Source organism: Zosterops lateralis, assembly GCF_965231275.1.
Source record: "Zosterops lateralis genome assembly, chromosome: 5".
In the NCBI taxonomy this organism is placed as follows: domain Eukaryota; kingdom Metazoa; phylum Chordata; class Aves; order Passeriformes; family Zosteropidae; genus Zosterops; species Zosterops lateralis.
The window spans coordinates 2,275,963-2,294,614 of NC_139766.1; the positions used below are offsets into that span (position 1 = coordinate 2,275,963).

At 41.8% G+C, this 18,652-nt stretch overlaps 1 protein-coding gene across 2 annotated transcripts in view; it reads left to right on the top strand.

The window, feature by feature from the left end:
• Positions 1-17,974, top strand: part of LOC310909272 (zinc finger protein 638-like) — a 36,757-nt gene extending 18,783 nt beyond the window's left edge. The window contains exons 10-20 of one of the 2 annotated variants that reach the window (XM_083860914.1): positions 367-495; positions 1,985-2,026; positions 3,693-3,833; positions 8,027-8,149; positions 11,221-11,270; positions 12,432-13,608; positions 13,941-13,997; positions 15,303-16,176; positions 16,340-16,432; positions 17,268-17,386; positions 17,695-17,974. In XM_083860914.1, coding sequence (XP_083717040.1) covers positions 367-495; positions 1,985-2,026; positions 3,693-3,833; positions 8,027-8,149; positions 11,221-11,270; positions 12,432-13,608; positions 13,941-13,997; positions 15,303-16,176; positions 16,340-16,432; positions 17,268-17,386; positions 17,695-17,748 — 2,859 coding nt within the window. In that variant the 3' untranslated portion in view covers positions 17,749-17,974. The remainder of the gene's footprint in view (positions 1-366; positions 496-1,984; positions 2,027-3,692; positions 3,834-8,026; positions 8,150-11,220; positions 11,271-12,431; positions 13,609-13,940; positions 13,998-15,302; positions 16,177-16,339; positions 16,433-17,267; positions 17,387-17,694) is intronic. The other variant, XM_083860915.1, reaches the window with a different exon arrangement.
• The last annotated feature ends 678 nt before the right edge of the window (positions 17,975-18,652 follow it).

The following is an 18,652-nucleotide window of genomic DNA, read 5'->3' on the forward strand; positions in this document are numbered from 1 at the left end:
TTTTTTTTTTTAATTTTGGGGATTTTATTTGTAATTTTGGGAGAATTTTTTTTTAAATTTTGGGTTTATTTTTTTTTAATTTTTGAGGGGTTTTTTTGTGGGTTTTTTTTGTAATTTGGGGGAATTTTTTTGTAATTTTGGCTTTATTTTTTTTTAATTTTTTATTTTTTATTTTTTTTTTGGGGGGGGGAATTTTTTTTATAATTTCGAGTTTATTTTTTTTAAATTTCATCAGTATTTTTCTTATTTTTTTTTAATTTTGCGGCGAAATTTTTTCAACATTTCCATGAATTTTTTTTTAACTTTTAGGGATAATTTTGAACTAATTCTCTTTAATTTATTTTTAATTTTTCTCCATTTTCCCAGGCGTACCTGGAGCTGCCCAGGGCAGCAGGCGAGGCCATGGTGAGGTTTTACAGCTCGTCCCCCCCGGCCCTGGAGGGGAAGCAGCTCCAGCTCCAGCCCCAGCCCCAGCTCCGCTCCCTCCGGGACGAGGTGAAAACAAACATTCCTCGGGAATTCTACAAAAAAAATGGGAATTTTGGGAGTTGTGGGGGAAAATTTAAAAAAAAAATCCAATTTTTCTGCTTCGATTTGGGATTTAAAGTGAATTTTTTTGCGATTTTTGGTGTTTAAAATGAGGATTTTTTTGGGGGGTTTTTTTAATTATTTAATTTATAAATTTAATTATTTAATTAAATTTAATTTAATTTAGTTCCTTTAAATTATTTAATTTAATTTAATTTAGTTCCTTTAAATTATTTAATTTAATTTAATTTAGTTCCTTTAAATTAATTTAGTTCCTTTAAATTATTTAATTTAAGTTTCATTATTAATTAGTTGTTTTATTATTTATTGAACTTACTGCTTTATTTCATTTGGTTGTGTATAAATTGTTTTATTATTTATTATTTAATTTATTGTTTTGGGAGTTGTGGGGGGAAATTTAAAAAAAAAAATCCATTTTTTCTTCTTTGATTTGGGATTTAAAGTGAATTTTTCGCAAATTTTGGTGTTTAAAATGAGGATTTTTTTGGGTTTTTTAATTTAATTATTTAATTTATGAATTTAATTATTTAAATAATTTAATTTAATTTAATTCCTTTAAATTATTTAGTTTAATTTAATTTAGTTCCTTTAAATTATTTAATTTAAATTTCATTATTAATTAGTTGTTTTATTATTTATTGAACTTACTGCTTTATTTCGTTTGGTCGTGTATAAAATATTTTATTATTTATTATTTAATTTATTGTTTTATTTAATTTGATTTTCTGTTATTCGTTCTATTACTTGTTTAATTATTTAATTTTTTGTCTATTTTATTATTTATATAATTTATTGTTTTATTTTATTTAATTATCTGTTATTTACTCTGTTATTTCATTTGTTTTATTATTTATTCTATTATTTCATTTGTTTCATTATTTATTTGATTGTCTATTTTATTATTTATATAGTTTATTGTTTTATTTTATTTAATTATCTGTTATTTATTCTGTTTATTTATTTATTGTATTATTTATTCTATTTATTATTTATTTATTCTATTATTTGTTTATTCTGTTATTTCACTTGTTTTATTATTTATTCTATTATTTCATTTGTTTTATTATTATTTATTTTATTGTCTCTTTTATTATTTACATAATTTTTGTTTAGTTTTCTGTCGTTTCATTATTTATTTTATTACTTATTCAGTTTATTGCTTTATTTAACTCAATTATCTGTTACTTCTTTTATTCTTTATTTATTGCTTTAACTTAATTATCTTATTTCTTTTTTTTTATTATTTATTCTTTGTTTCATTATTTCTTTTAATATTAATTTAATTAATTTACTGCTTTATTTAGTTTAATTCTTTATTTCTTTTATTATTTCCTCTATTACTTAATAGAACTATTGTTGATGTGTTATTAGCCAATTATTAATCAATTATTAATGACCATTAATTAAGTTCCAATCCTTATTTTTTTCCCTAAAGGAAGCGATTTTCATTGACCTCATCAAAGATGCTGATCCCAAGGTGAGTTTTTTCCTTATTATCCCAAATTTTTCCCTCATTATCCCAAATTATTTTTCCCTCATTATCCCCAATTATTTTCCCTCATTATCCCAAATTTTTCCCTCATTATCCCCATTTTTTTTCCTCATTTTCCCCAATTATTTCCTCATTATCCCCAATTATTTTATCTTCATTTTCCCAATTTGTTTCTCATTTTCCCAATTTTCTTCCTCATTACCCTTAATTTTTCCTTCCTTATCTCAATTTTTTTCTCATTTTCCCGAATTTTTCCTCATTATCCCAAATTTTTCCCTCATTATCCCCAATTATTTTTCCCTCATTATCCCCAATTATTTTTCCCTCATTATCCCCAATTATTTTTTCTCTCATTATCCCAAATTTTTCCCTCCTTATCCCAAATTTTCTTTTGAATTTCATTATTTGGGAGCGTTTCAGGTTGGGATAAATCCCATTTTCTCCTTGCAATGGGAATATTTGGGGAAATTCCCCCTTGTTTCCCTTTTTTCCTTTTTCCCCCTTTTCCCCCTTTTTTCCCTCTTTTTCCCCCTTTTTCCCCCTTTTTCCCCCCTTTTTCCCCCCTTTTTTCCCCCTTTTTCCCCCCTTTTTCCCCCCTTTTTTCCCCCTTTTTTCCCCCTTTTTTCCCCCTTTTTCCCCCTTTTCTCCCCCTTTTTTCCCCTTTTCTCCCCCTTTTTTCTCCTTTCCCCTATTTGTTCTATATTCCCTTTTTCTTCTTTTTTTCCCTCTTTCCCCCTTTTTTCCCCCTTTTCTCCCGTTTTTATCTCTTTTCCCGCTTCTTTTTTCCCCTTTTCTCCCCCTTTTTTCTCTTCCATTTTTCCCATTTTTTCACCTCCTTCTATTTTTCCAACTCTTTCCCTATTCTTTCCTTCCCATTTTCCCCCTCCTTTTTCCCCTTTTTGTCTCCCTTTCTCCTCCCCTTTTCTCCTTTCCCTCACTTTTTTCCCCTTTTATTCCCTTTTTTCCCCTTTGTTCTATTTTCCCCTTTCCCCCTTTTCCCCCTTTTCCCCCCTTTTCCCCCCTTTTCCCCCCTTTTCCCCCCTTTTCCCCCCTTTTCCCCCCTTTTCCCTCCCTTTTCCCCCCTTTTTCCCCCTTTTCTCTTCTTTTTCCACTTTTTTCTGCTTTTTTCCCTTCTTTCCCCTCTTTGTTCTCTTTCCCCCTTTTTCCACCTTTTCTGCTCTTCTTTCCTTTCTTTCCCTTTAATCCCCTTTCTCCCTTTCAATTTTCTCCCCTTTCCCCTCTTTGTTCTGTTTTCCCCTTTTCCCCCCTTTTCCCCTCCCTTTTCCCCCTTCCTTTTCTCCCCCTTTTTTCCCCTTTTCCCCGTTTGTTCTATATTCCCTTTTTCTTCATTTTCCCCCTTTCTCCCTTTTTTATCCCTTTTCCTCCTTTCCCCCTCCTTTTTTTACCCCCTTTTCTCCTTTTTTTTCCCTTTCTCCCCCTTTTTCCTCTTTTCCCCCCTTTCTCCCCTTCCTTTTTTCCCCCCTTTCTCCCCTTTTTCCCTTGTTTTTCCCCCTTTTTCCACTTTTTTTCCTTCTTTCTCCCCTTTCTTCTATTTTGCCATTTTTTCCCCCTTTCTTTTTCTCCCCCTTTTTTCCCTTTTATCCCTTTCCCCATCCATCCCACCCCTGACTCTGGGATTTCCCCATTCCAGGTTGACAGTTCCAGTGTCCGCTCTCACCTGGTTCACCTGGGGAACCTCCCGGCCGAGGGCGTGCGGGAGCTGGAGGTGGTTTGTGCGGGGCTGCGCTTCGGGAAGGTGGAGCACTACGCCCTCCTCAGCAACAGGAACACCGTAAGGAATTGAGATTTTGGGGGGAAAATTGGAGGATTTTTGGCAGAATTTTACGGAATTTTTTTAGAATTTTTTTCAGAATTTTTAGGGGATTTTTTGGGAGTTTTGGCAGAATTTTGGTGCATTTTTGGGGCGTTTCAAAGGATTTTTTTGAGAATTTTTGAGGAATTTTGAGGGATTTTTTTTTTAATTTTGGGGGGAATTGGGGGTGGATTTTTTGAGTTTTTGGAGGGAATTTTGGGGAGGTTTTTTTGGAATTCTGGGGGGTTCCAGGAACTGGAAGTGGTTTGTGCGGGGCTGTGCTTTGGGAAGGTGGAGCACTACGCCCTCCTCAGCAACAGGAACACCGTAAGGAACTGGCATTTTTAGGGGAAAAATATGGGGGATTTTTGGCAGAATTTTACGGAATTTTTTCAGAATTTTTTTCAGAATTTTTAGGGGATTTTTTGGTGAGTTTTGGCAGAATTTTGGTGGATTTTTGGGGAGTTTTGGGGGATTTTTGAGGAATTTTTGGAGATTTTTTTTTTTTAATTTTGGGGTAATTTGGTGGGGGATTTGGGGGGGATTTTTTGAGGGGATTTTGGGGAGGTTTTGAGGATCTTGGGGGGATTTTGGGAAGAGTTTTCGGGGTTATTCCAGGAGCTGGAGGTGGTTTGTGCAGGACTATGGTTTGGGAAGGTGGAGCACTACGCCCTCCTCAGCAACAGGAACACTGTAAGGAACTGGGATTTTTAGGGGAAAAATATGGGGAATTATTGTCAGAATTTTAAAGAATTTTTTCAGAATTTTTTTCAGAATTTTTAGGGGATTTTTTGGGGGAGTTTTGGCGGAATTTTGGTGCATTTTTGGGGCGTTTCAAAGGATTTTTTTGAGAATTTTTGAGGAATTTTTGGGGAATTTTTTTTTTAATTTTGGGGGGAATTGGGGGTGGATTTTTTTGGGAGTTTTTGAGGGAATTTTGGGGAGGTTTTTTGGGAATTTTGGGGGGTTCCAGGAGCTGGAGGTGGTTTGTGCAGGGCTGCGCTTCGGGAAGGTGGAGCACTGCACCCTGCTCAGCAACAGGAACACCGTAAGGAACTGGGATTTTTGGGGGGAAAATCGGGGAAATTTTTGGCGGAATTTCAGGGATTTTTTTCAGAATTTTTTTCAGAATTTTTAGGCGGTTTTTTGGTGAGTCTTGGCAGAATTTTGGTGGATTTTTGGAGAGTTTCGAAGGATTTTTTTGAGAATTTTTGAGGAATTTTTGGGGAATTTTTTTTTAATTTTGGGGGGAATTGGGGGTGGATTTTTTTGGGAGTTTTTGAGGGAATTTTGGGGAGGTTTTTTTTGGAATTCTGGGGGGTTCCAGGAACTGGAAGTGGTTTGTGCGGGGCTGCGCTTCGGGAAGGTGGAGCACTGCACCCTGCTCAGCAACAGGAACACCGTAAGGAACTGGCATTTTTAGGGGAAAAATATGGGGAATTATTGTCAGAATTTTAAAGAATTTTTTCAGAATTTTTTTCAGAATTTTTAGGGGATTTTTTGGTGAGTTTTGGCAGAATTTTGGTGGATTTTTGGGGAGTTTTGGGGGATTTTTGAGGAATTTTTGGAGATTTTTTTTTTAATTTTGGGGTAATTTGGTGGGGGATTTGGGGGGGATTTTTTGAGGGGATTTTGGGGAGGTTTTGAGGATCTTGGGGGGATTTTGGGAAGAGTTTTCGGGGTTATTCCAGGAGCTGGAGGTGGTTTGTGCAGGACTATGGTTTGGGAAGGTGGAGCACTGCACCCTGCTCAGCAACAGGAACACCGTAAGGAACTGGGATTTTTAGGGGAAAAATATGGGAGATTTTTGGCAGAATTTTAAAGAATTTTTTCAGAATTTTTTTCAGAATTTTTAGGGGATTTTTTGGTGAGTTTTGGCAGAATTTTGGTGGATTTTTGGAAAGTTTCAAAGGATGTTTTTGAGAATTTTTGAGGAATTTTTGGGGAATTTTTTTTTTAATTTGGGAGGGAATTGGGGATGGATTTTTTGAGTTTTTGGGGGGAATTTTGGGGAGGTTTTTTTGGAATTCTGGGGGGTTCCAGGAACTGGAAGTGGTTTGTGCAGGACTATGGTTTGGGAAGGTGGAGCACTGCGCCCTGCTCAGCAACAGGAACACCGTAAGGAATTGAGATTTTGGGGGGAAAATTGGGGGATTTTTGGCGGAATTTCAGGGATTTTTTTCAGAATTTTTTTCCAAATTTTTAGGTGATTTTTTGGTGAGTTTTGGCGGAATTGCGGTGGATTTTTGGGGCGTTTCAAAGGATTTTTTTGAGAATTTTTGAGGAATTTTTGGGGAATTTTTTTTTAATTTTGGGGGCAATTGGGGGTGGATTTTTTTGGGAGTTTTTGAGGGAATTTTGGGGAGGTTTTTTTGGAATTCTGGGGGGTTCCAGGAACTGGAAGTGGTTTGTGCGGGGCTGCGCTTCGGGAAGGTGGAGCACTACGCCCTCCTCAGCAACCGGAACACCGTAAGGAACTGGGATTTTTAGGGGAAAAATATGGGAGATTTTTGGCAGAATTTTAGGGAATTTTTTCAGAATTTTTTTCAGAATTTTTTGGCGATTTTTTGGTGAGTTTTGGCGGAATTTTGGTGGATTTTTGGGGAGTTTCGGAGAATTTTTTCAGAATTTTTGGGGATTTTTTTTTTTAATTTTGGGGGGATTTGGGGATGGATTTTTATGGGGATTTTGGGGAGGGTTTTTTGGGGATTTTGGGGTTATTTCAGGAGCTGGAGGTGGTTTGTATGTAGCACTGCACTTGGGGAAGGTGGAGCACTACGCCCTGCTCAGCAACAGGAACACCATAAAAAACTGAGATTTTTAGGGAATTTTTGCCAGAATTTGGGGGGAATTTTTGCCAGAATTTTGGGGATTTTTAGTTGGAATTTAAGCGAATTTTTTTTCAGAATTTTGAGATTTTTTTGTTGGAATTTAAGAAATTTTTTCAGCATTTTGGGGGAATTTTTGTCAGAACTTTGGGGAATTTTTTTGTTGGAATTTAAGGGAATTTTTTTTCAGAATTTTGGGGAATTTTTGTCAGAATTTTGGGGAATTTTTGTCAGAACTTTGGGGGTTTTTTGTTGGAATTTAATGGAATTTTTTTTCAGAATTTTGAGGTGTTTTTGTTGGAATTTAAGAGATTTTTTCAGCATTTTGGGGGAATTTTTGTCAGAACTTTGGGAATTTTTTTTGTTGGAATTTAAGGGATTTTTAAAAAAAAAATTGGGGGAATTTTTGTGAGAATTTTGGAGGATTTTTTGTGAGAATTTTGGGGATTTTTTTTTGTTGGAATTTAAGGGATTTTTGTCAGAATTTTGGGAGATTTTTTGCCAGAATTTTGGGGGATTTTTTGTCAGAGTTTAAGGGATTTTTCAGATTTTTGAGGGATTTTTTTTGTCAGAATTTGGGGGATTTTTTTGGTCGGAATTTAAGGGATTTTTCAGAATTTTGGGGGAATTTTTGCCAGAATTTTGTGGGAATTTTTTTGTCAGAATTTTGGAGATTTTTTTGGTTGGAATTTTTAAGGGATTTTTGTCAGAATTCTGGAGATTTTTTTGTTGAAATTTTTGAGAGATTTTTCAGAATTTTGGAGGAATTTTTGTCAGAATTTGGGGGGAATTTTTGTCAGAATTTTGCAGGCTTTTTTTTTTTTTTTGTTGAAATTTTTGAGGGATTTTTCAGAATTTTAGAGGAATTTTTGTCAGAATTTGGGGGGACTTTTTTTCAAAATTTGGAGGAAATTTTTTGTTGGAATCTAAGTGATTTTTTCAGAAATTTGGGGTAATTTTTGCCATAATTTTGTAGGAATTTTTTTGTCAGAATTTTGGAGATTTTTTTGGTTGGCATTTTTAAGGGATTTTTGTCAGAATTCTGGAGATTTTTTTGTTGAAATTTTCGAGGGATTTTTCAGAATTTTGGGGGATTTTTTTGGTTGGAATTTTGGGAGATTTTTGACAGAATTTAAAGGATTTTTATCACAATTTGGAGGTGATTTTTATCAGAATTTTACAGATTTACCGCGATTTTAACCCTTCACCCACCTAAAAAAACACCACAAAACCAACAAAAAAATCCCAACAACTTCACAAAGCCCCAAGATTTTATTCAAAACTCCAAGAACTCTTTTAGATTTCATTCAGAACTCCAGTAATTTATTTTTATTTCCCTCTCAGGCCATCCTGCACCTGGACAGCCCCAGATCAGCGCACACCATGTTCACCTTCCTGCAGCAATACCCCTATTCCATCAGGGAGCACACCCTCACCTGCTCCCTCTCCTCTGGAGATGCTCCTGAGGTAAAAAAATCATCATTTTTTCACCTTTATGGCTTTTTTTTTTAAGAATCTTGCTGTGAAGAGCTTCTGGAATGGGATTTTTTTTTTCAGGGTTGGGTTTTTTCTATTTCTTTCCCCTCACTTTGAAGATTTTCCCCTCAGGACTGGGATTTTTCCCTCAGAATTGGGATTTTTTCACTCAGAATTGGGATTTTCACCTCAGGATTGGGATTTTTCCCCTCAAGGTTCAGATTTTCCCCTCAGGGTTTGGGATTTTCCCCTCAGGGTTTGGGATTTTCCCCTCAGGGTTTGGGATTTTCCCCTCAGGGTTTGGGATTTTCACCTCAGGACTGGAATTTTTTCACTCAGGATTGAGATTTTCCCCTCAGGGTTGGGATTTTTCCCTCAGAATTGGGAGTTTCCCTCAGAATTGGGATTTTTTCCCTCAGGATTGGGATTTTCCCCTCAGGGTTGGGTTTTTTCCCCTCAGGGTATTTGAATTTTCCTCAGAAATAGGATTTTTTCCTCAGGGTTGGGGTTTTCCCCTCAGGATTGGAATTTTTTTCCCTCAGGGTCAGGATTTTTCCCTCAGAATTAGGATTTTTTCCTTCAGGATTGGGGTTTTTCCCCTCAGGATTTTTGAATTTCCCTCAGAATTAAGATTTTTCCCGCAGCATTGGGGTTTCCCCCTCAAGATTGGGATTTTTCCCTCAGGGTTGGGATTTTTTTTTTTTTTTTCTCTCAGGGTTGGGTTTTTCCCCTCAAGATTGGGATTTTCCTCTCAGGGTTTGGGATTTTCCCCTCAGGATTGGGTTTTTTTCCCTCAGAATTGGGATTTTTCCCTCAGAATTAGTATTTTTCCATCAAGATTGGGGGTTGTCCCTCAGGGCTGAGATTTTCCCCTCGGGATTGGGATTTTTCCCCTCAAGGTTCAGATTTTCCCCTCAGGGCTGGGATTTTCCCCTCAGGATTGGGGTTTTTCCCCTCAAGATTCGGTTTTTCCCCTCAGAATTGGGATTTTTTCTCTCAGGGTTGGGAGTTTCCCTCAGAATTTGGATTTTTTTTCCCTCAGGACTGAGATTTTTCCCTCAGGGTTGGGTTTTTCCCCTCAGGGTATTTGAATTTTCCTCAGAATCAGGATTTTTTCCTCAGGGTTGGGGTTTTCCCCTCAGGATTGGAATTTTTTTCCCTCAGGGTCAGGATTTTTCCCTCAGAATTAGGATTTTTTCCTTCAGGATTGGGGTTTTTCCCCTCAGGATTTTTGAATTTCCCTCAGAATTAAGATTTTTCCCGCAGCATTGGGGTTTCCCCCTCAGGATTGGGATTTTCCCCTCAGGATTGGGTTTTTTTCCCTCAGAATTGGGATTTTTCCCTCAGAATTAGTATTTTTCTATCAGGATAGGTGGTTGTCCCTCAGGGCTGAGATTTTCCCCTCAGGATTGGGATTTTCCCCTCAGAACTGGGATTTTTCCCCTCAGGGCTGGGATTTTCCCCTCAGGATTGGGGTTTTTCCCCTCAAAATTCGGTTTTTCCCCTCAGAATTGGGATTTTTTCTCTCAGGGTTGGGAGTTTCCCTCAGAACCAGGATTTTTTTTCTCTCAGGGCTGGGATTTTTCCCTCAGAATGGGGATTTTCCCCTCACCTTTAGGATTTTCCTCTCAGAGTTGGGATTTTCCCCTCAGGATTGGGATTTTTCCCCTCAGGGTTGGGATTTTTCCCTCAGAATTGAGACTTTTGGCCTCAGGATTAGGAATTTTCCCTCAGGATTGGGATTTTCCCCTCAGGGTTGGGATTTTTCCCTCAGAATTGGGAGTTTCCCTCAGAATTGGGATTTTTTTTCCCTCAGAATTAGGATTTTTTCCTTCAGGATTGGGGTTTTTCCCCTCAGGATTTTTGAATTTCCCTCAGAATTAAGATTTTTCCCTCAGCATTGGGGTTTCCCCCTCAAGATTGGGATTTTTCCCTCAGGGTTGGGATTTTTTTTTTTTTTTTTCTCTCAGGGTTGGGTTTTTCCCCTCAAGATTGGGATTTTCCTCTCAGGATTGGGATTTTCCCCTCAGGATTGGGTTTTTTTCCCTCAGAATTGGGATTTTTCCCCTCAGAGTTGGGATTTTCCCCTCAGGATTGGGGTTTTTCCCCTCAAAATTCAGTTTTTCCCCTCAGAATTGGGATTTTTTCTCTCAGGGTTGGGAGTTTCCCTCAGAACCGGGATTTTTTTTCTCTCAGGATTGGGATTTTCCCCTCAGGGTTGAGATTTTCCCCTCAGGGTTGAGATTTTCCCCTCAGGGTTGCGGTTTTTCCCCTCAGAGTTTTTTAATTTCCCTCAGAATTAGTATTTTTCCATCAGGATTGGGGGTTGTCCCTCAGAGTTGGGATTTTTCCCCTCAGGATTGGGAGTTTTCCTCAGAATTAGGATTTTTCCCTCAGGGTTTGGGATTTTTTTCACTCGGGATCGGGATTTTTCCCTCAGGATTGGGGTTTTCCCTCAGAACTGGGATTTTTTTCTCTCAGAGTTTGGGATTTTCCCTTCAGAGTTGAGATTTTTTTCCTCAGAATTAGGATTTTCCTCTCAGGGTTTGGGATTTTCCCCTCAGGATTGGGATTTTTTTCTCTCAGAATTGGGATTTTCCCCTCAGAGTTTTTGAATTTCCCACAGAATTAGGATTTTTCCCTGAGGATTGGGTTTTTCCCCTCAGAATTAGAATTTTTCCATCAGGATTGGGGGTTTTCCCTCAGGATTGAGAATTTTCCACCTCAGGATTGAGGTTTTCCCCTCACAGTTGGGATTTTTCCCTCAGAGTTGGCATTTCCCTCCTCAGGATTGGGATTTTTCCCTCAGGGTTTGAGATTTTCCCCTCAGAATTTGGTTTTTTTCCCTCAGGGTTTGGGCTTTTTCCTCAGAGTTTGGGATTTTTTCCCCTCAGAGTTTGGGATTTGTGAGCAAGGGATGAACCCATTGAAATTCTCCCCCTGGAAATAGGACTGGGAACAATTCCCTGGAATTTTGCCTTCCCTGTTCCTCTTTTGGGATGGTGGGATGTGGGAATCCCTCTGGAATTGGGAAATCCTGACCTTGGCTTTTGTTTTTCCAGGCTGAAAGTGGGAAAAGGGAAGTGAAGAAAGAGGAGGGGAGCAGAGGAAGGTACGGCCTGCGAGGATTTTTAGGAAATATTGGGAATTTTATCAATTATTTTTCACTCTTGGAATATTTATCCACTATTAGGGAATGCTGAGCCTCCCTCCAGCTTTGTCCTGCTGCTTCTCCTTCCCAATTTTGCTCCAGAGCCAAAATATTTGGAATTCATTAAAAAATGGTGGGAAAATGGGGTGAAATCCCAATTTCTGTGGATTTTTTTCCCCTGTTTTTCTCCCCTGCTCAGGTCCTGGCTCCTCCTGTTGTTTTTATTGCATCCTGCAGCTCTTCCCTCCATCCCTGCCTCTGGAATTCCTCTTCCCAGCTGCTGAATTCCCAGAAATTTTTAGGAATTTCTGTTAAAATATGGCTTTGATCCTGTTTTTTTTTCTGTGATTTGGATTTCTAGATGAGTTTTGTTGTTAAAAAACTCAAAATTGTGTAAGGATGAGCCTAAAATTGAAGGAATTCCGTTATGGAAAAGCTTTATATTGCCAGATCCTGTTTTTTTCTTGTCATTCCCTGAAACCACTGAATTTTGGGAGCATTAATTCTTAAATTAATGAGAATCTTTTCCTCAGAACCACTTCTTGATTCCAGATAGGTGGAATTTAAAATAAAAATTAAAATTAAAATAGAAAGTGACTTTTCCATGGATCTCAACTGCTGAAAAGTTGGAAAATTTAGATATTTCTCCCTGCTCCACACCTTTGCCACATAATTATTTTTAATTCAATTTCATAGGGAGCAGGAAACACCAGGATTATTATTTAATTATTAATTATTAATTCTTTATTTAAAGCTTTAATTAATTAAACTCCACCCCTGGGTTCTGCCTTTCCCATGAATCCAGGGGGGAGTTTTTTATGAATCCCAGTGGAAGAAAAAAACAAACTGAGCCCATCCAGAAATGCTGAATTGATGGGAAATTTTTTTGGGGGGATCCCAAATCCCTCTGTCCTGGACAATCCTGATTTTTCCAGCCTTTCCTTTCTGTGGGATGGAAATTTTCCGAGGTTTCCAAAAACGTGAATTCTTCACCTCAATTTGTCCCACAACTCCCAATCCCATTTTCCTGACGTTCCACTGCTGCCATCCGGAACTTTCTGAGAATTCTGAAATTTCTCCCCAGTGGTTTGATTTCTTCTATTTCCTTTAAAATTCTTTCAGCTCTGGCTTGAAAAAAACTCCAGAGGGATCAGGAACGGTGCAAAAACCAGCCGGAAATCCATCGGGAGAGGCCAAGAAAAGCCAAATTCCCACCCCAAATACCCCAGAGGAGATTCCAGGGGGACAGCTGGAGATTCCTGAGTCTCAGGCAGCAGGAACAGCTGGGGAAGGGCCCTCAGGGATGGGTGTGGAAGGATCGGATCCTGGAATTGGAATTTCCGTGGATTCTGCTCCTGGAGCGAGGTCGGAGGAGAAACTGGCACCGTTTTCCGGAGCAGGAAAAGAAGAGTCTCGGGATGAGGGAGGGCTGGAAATCCAAAAAGGGGTTGAGGAGCTTTCTGCTCCTGCTGTGGAACCTCTGGAATCATCCAGCAAAGCCATTGGAGAAAAAACACCAGGAGCCATCCCTGGAATGTCCCTGGCCTTGGGCGAGGCTCCCGCGGTGTCACCGGGTGTCACCCAGCCCAGCGCGGAGCTGGGAAAATCTCCCCTTCCTGAGACTGGGAAAAGCAGCCAGGAAAATTCCACAGAGAGGAGAACTGTCCCAAAAACTCTGGATGCTCCAGGGAAAAAATTGGATGGAGCAGAGAGAGAGGGGACTGCAGAGGAATCAGGGCTCAAAATCGGGGAAAATCCGGGAAAAAATTTAGGCAAGGCTGGGACAGAGCTGGAAAAAAACCCTGGAAAAACATCGTCCAAAGGTGGGGAAAACTCTGGGAATGCTGTTGGTGAGATGCACGTGGGTAGTTCAGTTAAAATCCCACAAAACAAAGGGGTGGGAGCTGCAAAATCCGACCAAAGCCGTGCGGGAGCTCCGGTAAATCCCACAGCGTCCCTGAAGGAATCTTGCCTCGGGAAAACCCTTTTGAAGGCAGTGGTGTCAGTCCCAGATATCCTAAAACAAAGAATTCCTGTCAGGATCACTGAGCATTCCCTGGGAAAAACTGGGGAGCAAAAAATCCCCCCCAAAACGGGGCTGGAGAAGAAAATCCCACCCAAAACAGCGGCTCAGCCAGGAGCTGGGAACAGCCCGTGGAAAGGGAACGGGAATTCTGGAGTGGATGCACAGGGAGACAACGGGAAGAGCTCAGCCCAGCAGGAAAAGGATTCCCAGCTGGATTCCAAGCAGGGAGAGAGTGGAACGTCTGGCACAAAGGAAGATCCCAAGGGGAATCAGGTGAGCAGGGCAGGAATTCTGGGATTCTGGGATCGTTCCTTTCCCTTTTCCATAAATCCCTGAGGCAACCAGGTTCCTTTCCAGGGTGGAACTGGTTGGAAAATCCTGTGGAAGTTGTTTCAGAATCCAAACCGAATTTCTTGGTAAACTCTGAGTCCTCTGGGGAGCTGGAATTTGCTTTTCCAAGCCCTGGCACAGATGGAAAAGAGGCTCCTGAGCCTCCTGCTGGTGCCAAATCCCTGGAGCTTTGGGGACATCCCAGAGCAACTCTGTGCTGGATGAGGATTGGGATTTCCTGGGATTTTATGGATTTTTTTTGTCCCATTTTTCAGGTTCCTGGTGGGGCCGGTGCTGCAGCTTGGAAAAGTGGTGCTGGAAAACAGAAGGAGGTGAGGATGGAAAACTCTGGGATTGAAAGGATGGAAAAAGGGATTTTTGATGTTCCGGGGGTGGGATTGGATGGGATTTAAGGTTTTTTCCAACCCAAACCATTCCAGGATTCTGTGACATTCCTGCTCTCAGGAATCTTTCCCCTCATTCCACAGTGAGATCACCAAATTCCTGCCGTTTTCCCATCTGGAGTCCATGGATCCTGAGGGCTCTGGGGTGCTGGAATCCCTTTGGGATCAGTTTCCCTTTGGATCCCAGTTTGTGAGCCTGGACCACCAGGAAGCTCCAACTGGGATCAGATCCCATAAATCCATCCCCAAATCCCAGTTTCCCAGTTTCTGTTAAATATCCATGGAAATGTGAGGGTAGGATGGAAAATTTTGGCAGAAAAAGTAACAAAAATTCAGAATTATCGATGGAAAGAGTCAGAGGCATCATCTGGGGAGGGGCACCTTTCCACCCAGAACTTTGAACTGGCAGGAATTTCATCTGTTGAACATTATCCATTGAATTTTACCTGTTGAATTCTATCCATTGAATTTTATGCATTGAATTTCATCCACTGAATTTTTATCCATTGATTTTTATCTGCTGAATTTCATCCATTGAATTTTATCCACTGAATTTCATCCATTGACCTTCATTTATCAATAGATAAAAATCCATTGAGTCAATGGATTTTTATCTGCTGAATTTCATCCTTTGACCTTTATCTACTGATTTTTTCCATCAAGTTCTATGCATTGATTTTTATCTGCTGAATTCCATCCATTGAATTTCATCCACTAAATTTTTATCCATGGAATTTAATCCACTGAATTTTTTTTTTCGATTGACCTTTATCCACTGAATTTTATCCATTTCAATTTATCCACTGAATTTTATCCACAGAATTTTGTCTATTTAAATTTATCCACTGAATCTCATCCACTGAATTTTATCCATGGAATTTTATCCATTGAATTTCATCCCTTGGTTTTTTATCTGCTGAATTTCATCCGTTGAATTTTTTCCATTGAAATTTACCCATTGAATCTCATCCACTGCATTTTACCCATGGAATTTTATCCCCCTATTGATCCCCTGTGATTTTTCCAAAGGCCTTTGGCTCCCTGAACTAAACCCGAGTTAAATTAAATCAATTACTAAATCAATTACTCAGCGCGGTGCTGCGAATTAAGCCCTGAACAATTTTATTTTTTTTTTACTCTCAAATTAAATTTGGGATTATTTTTTCCCCCTTCTTGGAGCCAACGTGTGGCTCTTCCTCCTGGAGAGATGCCAATTAAATATCCCATTCCTAGGAAGAAGAGCCTTTCCCATTTAACCTGGACGAGTTCGTCACGGTGGACGAAGTGCTGGAGGACGCCGAGTCTCCAGTGACCCTGCGGCGAAACCCGCCCAGGGGGAAGAGAAAAGAACCTCCCAAAGCCACCAACCCTTCGGAGCTGGCGTCCAAGAGGAGGAAAGGGACCACCAGCGGCGGGGCCGAGGGCGAGCAGCCGTCCTTTGTCACCTTGGACGAGATCGGGGACGAGGAGGACGCGCCGGTGCCGCCGCCGGCCGTCGACCCGCGGGGCCTGGTGGTGGTGGACGAGGTGGTGGAAGAGGAGGAGCTGGCGGACGCCGTGAAGGACCCGCAGGCTCTGCTGACTCTGGACGAGCTCTCGGAGCAGGAGGAGCCCGCTTCCCAAGGGAACGGCCCCAGGACGGAATTCGAGGAGAGGGATCTGAAGGCCGAGCCGTTGGTGACGGTGGATGAGATCGGGGAGGTGGAGGAGCTGCCCCTCAATGAGCCCGCCGAGCTGAGCGCTGCCGAGGAGGGCAAGGCCAACCCCGGGGACTGCGCCGCCTCCCACGTGCCCGACGACCCCAACGCCCTGGTGACCGTGGACGAGATCCAGGAGGACAACGAGGACAACCCTCTGGTGACCCTGGATGAGGTGAACGAGGACGAGGACGATTTCCTGGCCGACTTCAACCACCTCAAAGAGGAGCTGAACTTTGTTACGGTCGATGAAGTCGGCGACGAGGAAGAAGAAAGCACTTTCCCAGGGAAAAACCCGCCCAAGGAGGAAGATGATGAAGATATTGTCGCTGTGGCAGGACCAGAAGAGATGGGAGTTCTGGGAGATCCAAATCCAGAGGGGGAAATGGCTGAAATTTCCAAGCCAAAAGGTGAGGAACATCAAGGCCGGGTTGGACGGGGCTTGGAGCCACCTGGGCTGGTGGAAGATGTCCCCGTCCTTTAGGTCCCTCCCAACCCCAAACCATTCCATGATTCCGTTCCATCATTCCATGATCCTGTTCCGTGATTCCATCCCAATGTGTGTTTCTCCAGCAGCTCAACTGGGAACAGAAGATGCAGAACCAAAGTCTCAGCAGAAAAAAACGGCTTTTCCAGGTGTCCCCAAGACACAGAGCACTCCCAAAGGTAAATCCAAAGGAACCCCTCAAAATGCTCCAGGTTTTCCTGGCTGGAAGATTCTTTTCCTGCCCATTTGAAAAACTCCTCCCGTGCCTCACAACCACAGTGAACCTCCCAGTCAGGGCCCACAATCCGTGGGTTTTTCTTGGCTCCTCCAAATAATCCAAATTTGGAAGCCTCTCATGAAAAGTTTGTTCCTGAAATTCCCAAATCCAGGTGGAATTATTGGTCATTAGCTGGGTTTAGTGTGGTGTCTCCTGAGGGTTCCCATCCTGTGGCAAGTTTTCTTCCCAACATTCAGGGTCTGGAATTGCTGCCAGGGCTGTAAAATGGGGATGTAGAGATGTAGTGAATTCCAGGGGGGTCATTCCTTCAGCAACTGCTCCAATATGAGTCACTTTTCCGTGGAATTTCAGGAATTGTTCCAATTTCTGTGAGGTCATTTCTTCTGGAACTGCTCCAACTTCTGTGGAGTCATTCCTTCAGGAATTGTTCCAATTTCCATGGGGTCAGTTCTTCAGGAACTGCTCCAGTATGAGTCACTCTTCCATGGGGTCAGTCCTTCAGGAACTGCTCCAACTTCCATGGGGTCTGTCCTTCAGGAACTGCTCCAACTTCCACAGGATTGGTCACTTTATTCCCAGAAAAGCTGTGTTTATTGGAAATGGAGATGACCTGTGGATTGAAACGGGGCAGGGACCAGCTTGGGTGAAAAACCCGATTCTCGGAATGGTCAAGAACTGTAATTTCCCCCCTGAGGAATCCCGAATTCCCCAGATTTGGCTGAAGGAAATGGGAGGTTGGAATATTTCTTGGAGCTGTGTGTGTTGTGTATCCTCAGCTCTGGATATCCTGGTCCCCAAGGCCGGATTCTTCTGCCAGATCTGCTCCCTCTTCTACGCCGACGAGCCTTCCATGATCAACCACTGCAGGACCCCGCTGCACCGAGAGAACATGGAGGTACCTCCTGGGAAAATGGGAATTACCCCCCAAATCCTTGGATTCAGGAGAATTCCCTGGGAGTTTGACAGGGTTTGGGAGTATGCAGCCCAATATTCCCGTGGGAATATGGAGTATTTTTATTTTGGGGAATCCTGATCCCTGAGATTTGGCCACATTTCCCCTCAGGAGCTTCTCGTCATCCTGGAAGCCAAATTTGGGGGGTGGGTTTTATGGGACAAATCCTGACCCAGGTGTTCCTGGCCCAGGTTTTTGGGGATGATCCTGGAAAATCCCTGCAGCACAATCTCTTCTCCTTTTCTCCACAGAAATTCATGGCCAAGCAGCAGGATAACGGCGGGGAAGAGCCGAGCTCCAGGTGATGGAGCTCCCCAGGAACGACACTTTGGGGCCAGTTAGTTCTGTGTGTTTGGATTTCCTTTGTCATTTGGGGTCAGGAAGGAGCATCCATGGTGTAAAAAATCAGAACTGGGAACAGAACTGAACCCCAAACCCAGGAGAGGGTTGGATTTGTGTCTCCGATCATCCAGCGTGGGAGAGACTGTCGCAGGTGTCCCCCAGAAATAAATGTTCTCACTGTATAGTTACCCCAGGGCTTGAGTTTGGGGTCGTTCCTTGGGGTTTGGTGACTCTGGGTGACACCAGAGATCCAGGGGATTGATGGGAAGGATCTGGAGCTCCAGGAGCAGCTGAGGGAGCTGGGAAAAGGGGGATCGAGGGGGACCTTCTGGCTCTCCACAACTCCCTGAATTCTTGGAGCCATGTGGGAGTTGGGATTTGCTCACAGGGAACAGGGACAGGAGGAGAGGGAATGGCCTCAAGCTGTGCCAGGTTGGATATTGGGAAAATTCCTTCTTGGGAAGAGCTGTCCAGCCCTGGCAGGAATGGAGTCCCCATTCCTGGGAGGATTTAGTGCCCTGTGGATGTGGCACTTGGGGACATGGACATTGTGGCCTTGGCAGAGCTGGACTCAATGGTCTCAGAGGGTTTTTCCCAACCCAAACAATTCCATGAGTCCCTGCCCTGCACCCAACCTGCCCCCAGACAGTTCCATAGTGACATTCCAAACTTGGGGACCCCTCTGGAGCACTCAACCCCTCCTGGGGCTCATCAGCAGCCGACAGAGCCTCAGGAATTCAGGAATTCCTTTAATTCCTTTGCTGTGGCCGGGGCTTGGAGCCTTTTTGGGGAGCACACGGGAACCATTTCTCCCCATGGACTTCATCCAGGTGGGTCAGAAGGAGAAACTTGGATTAACTCCCTGGG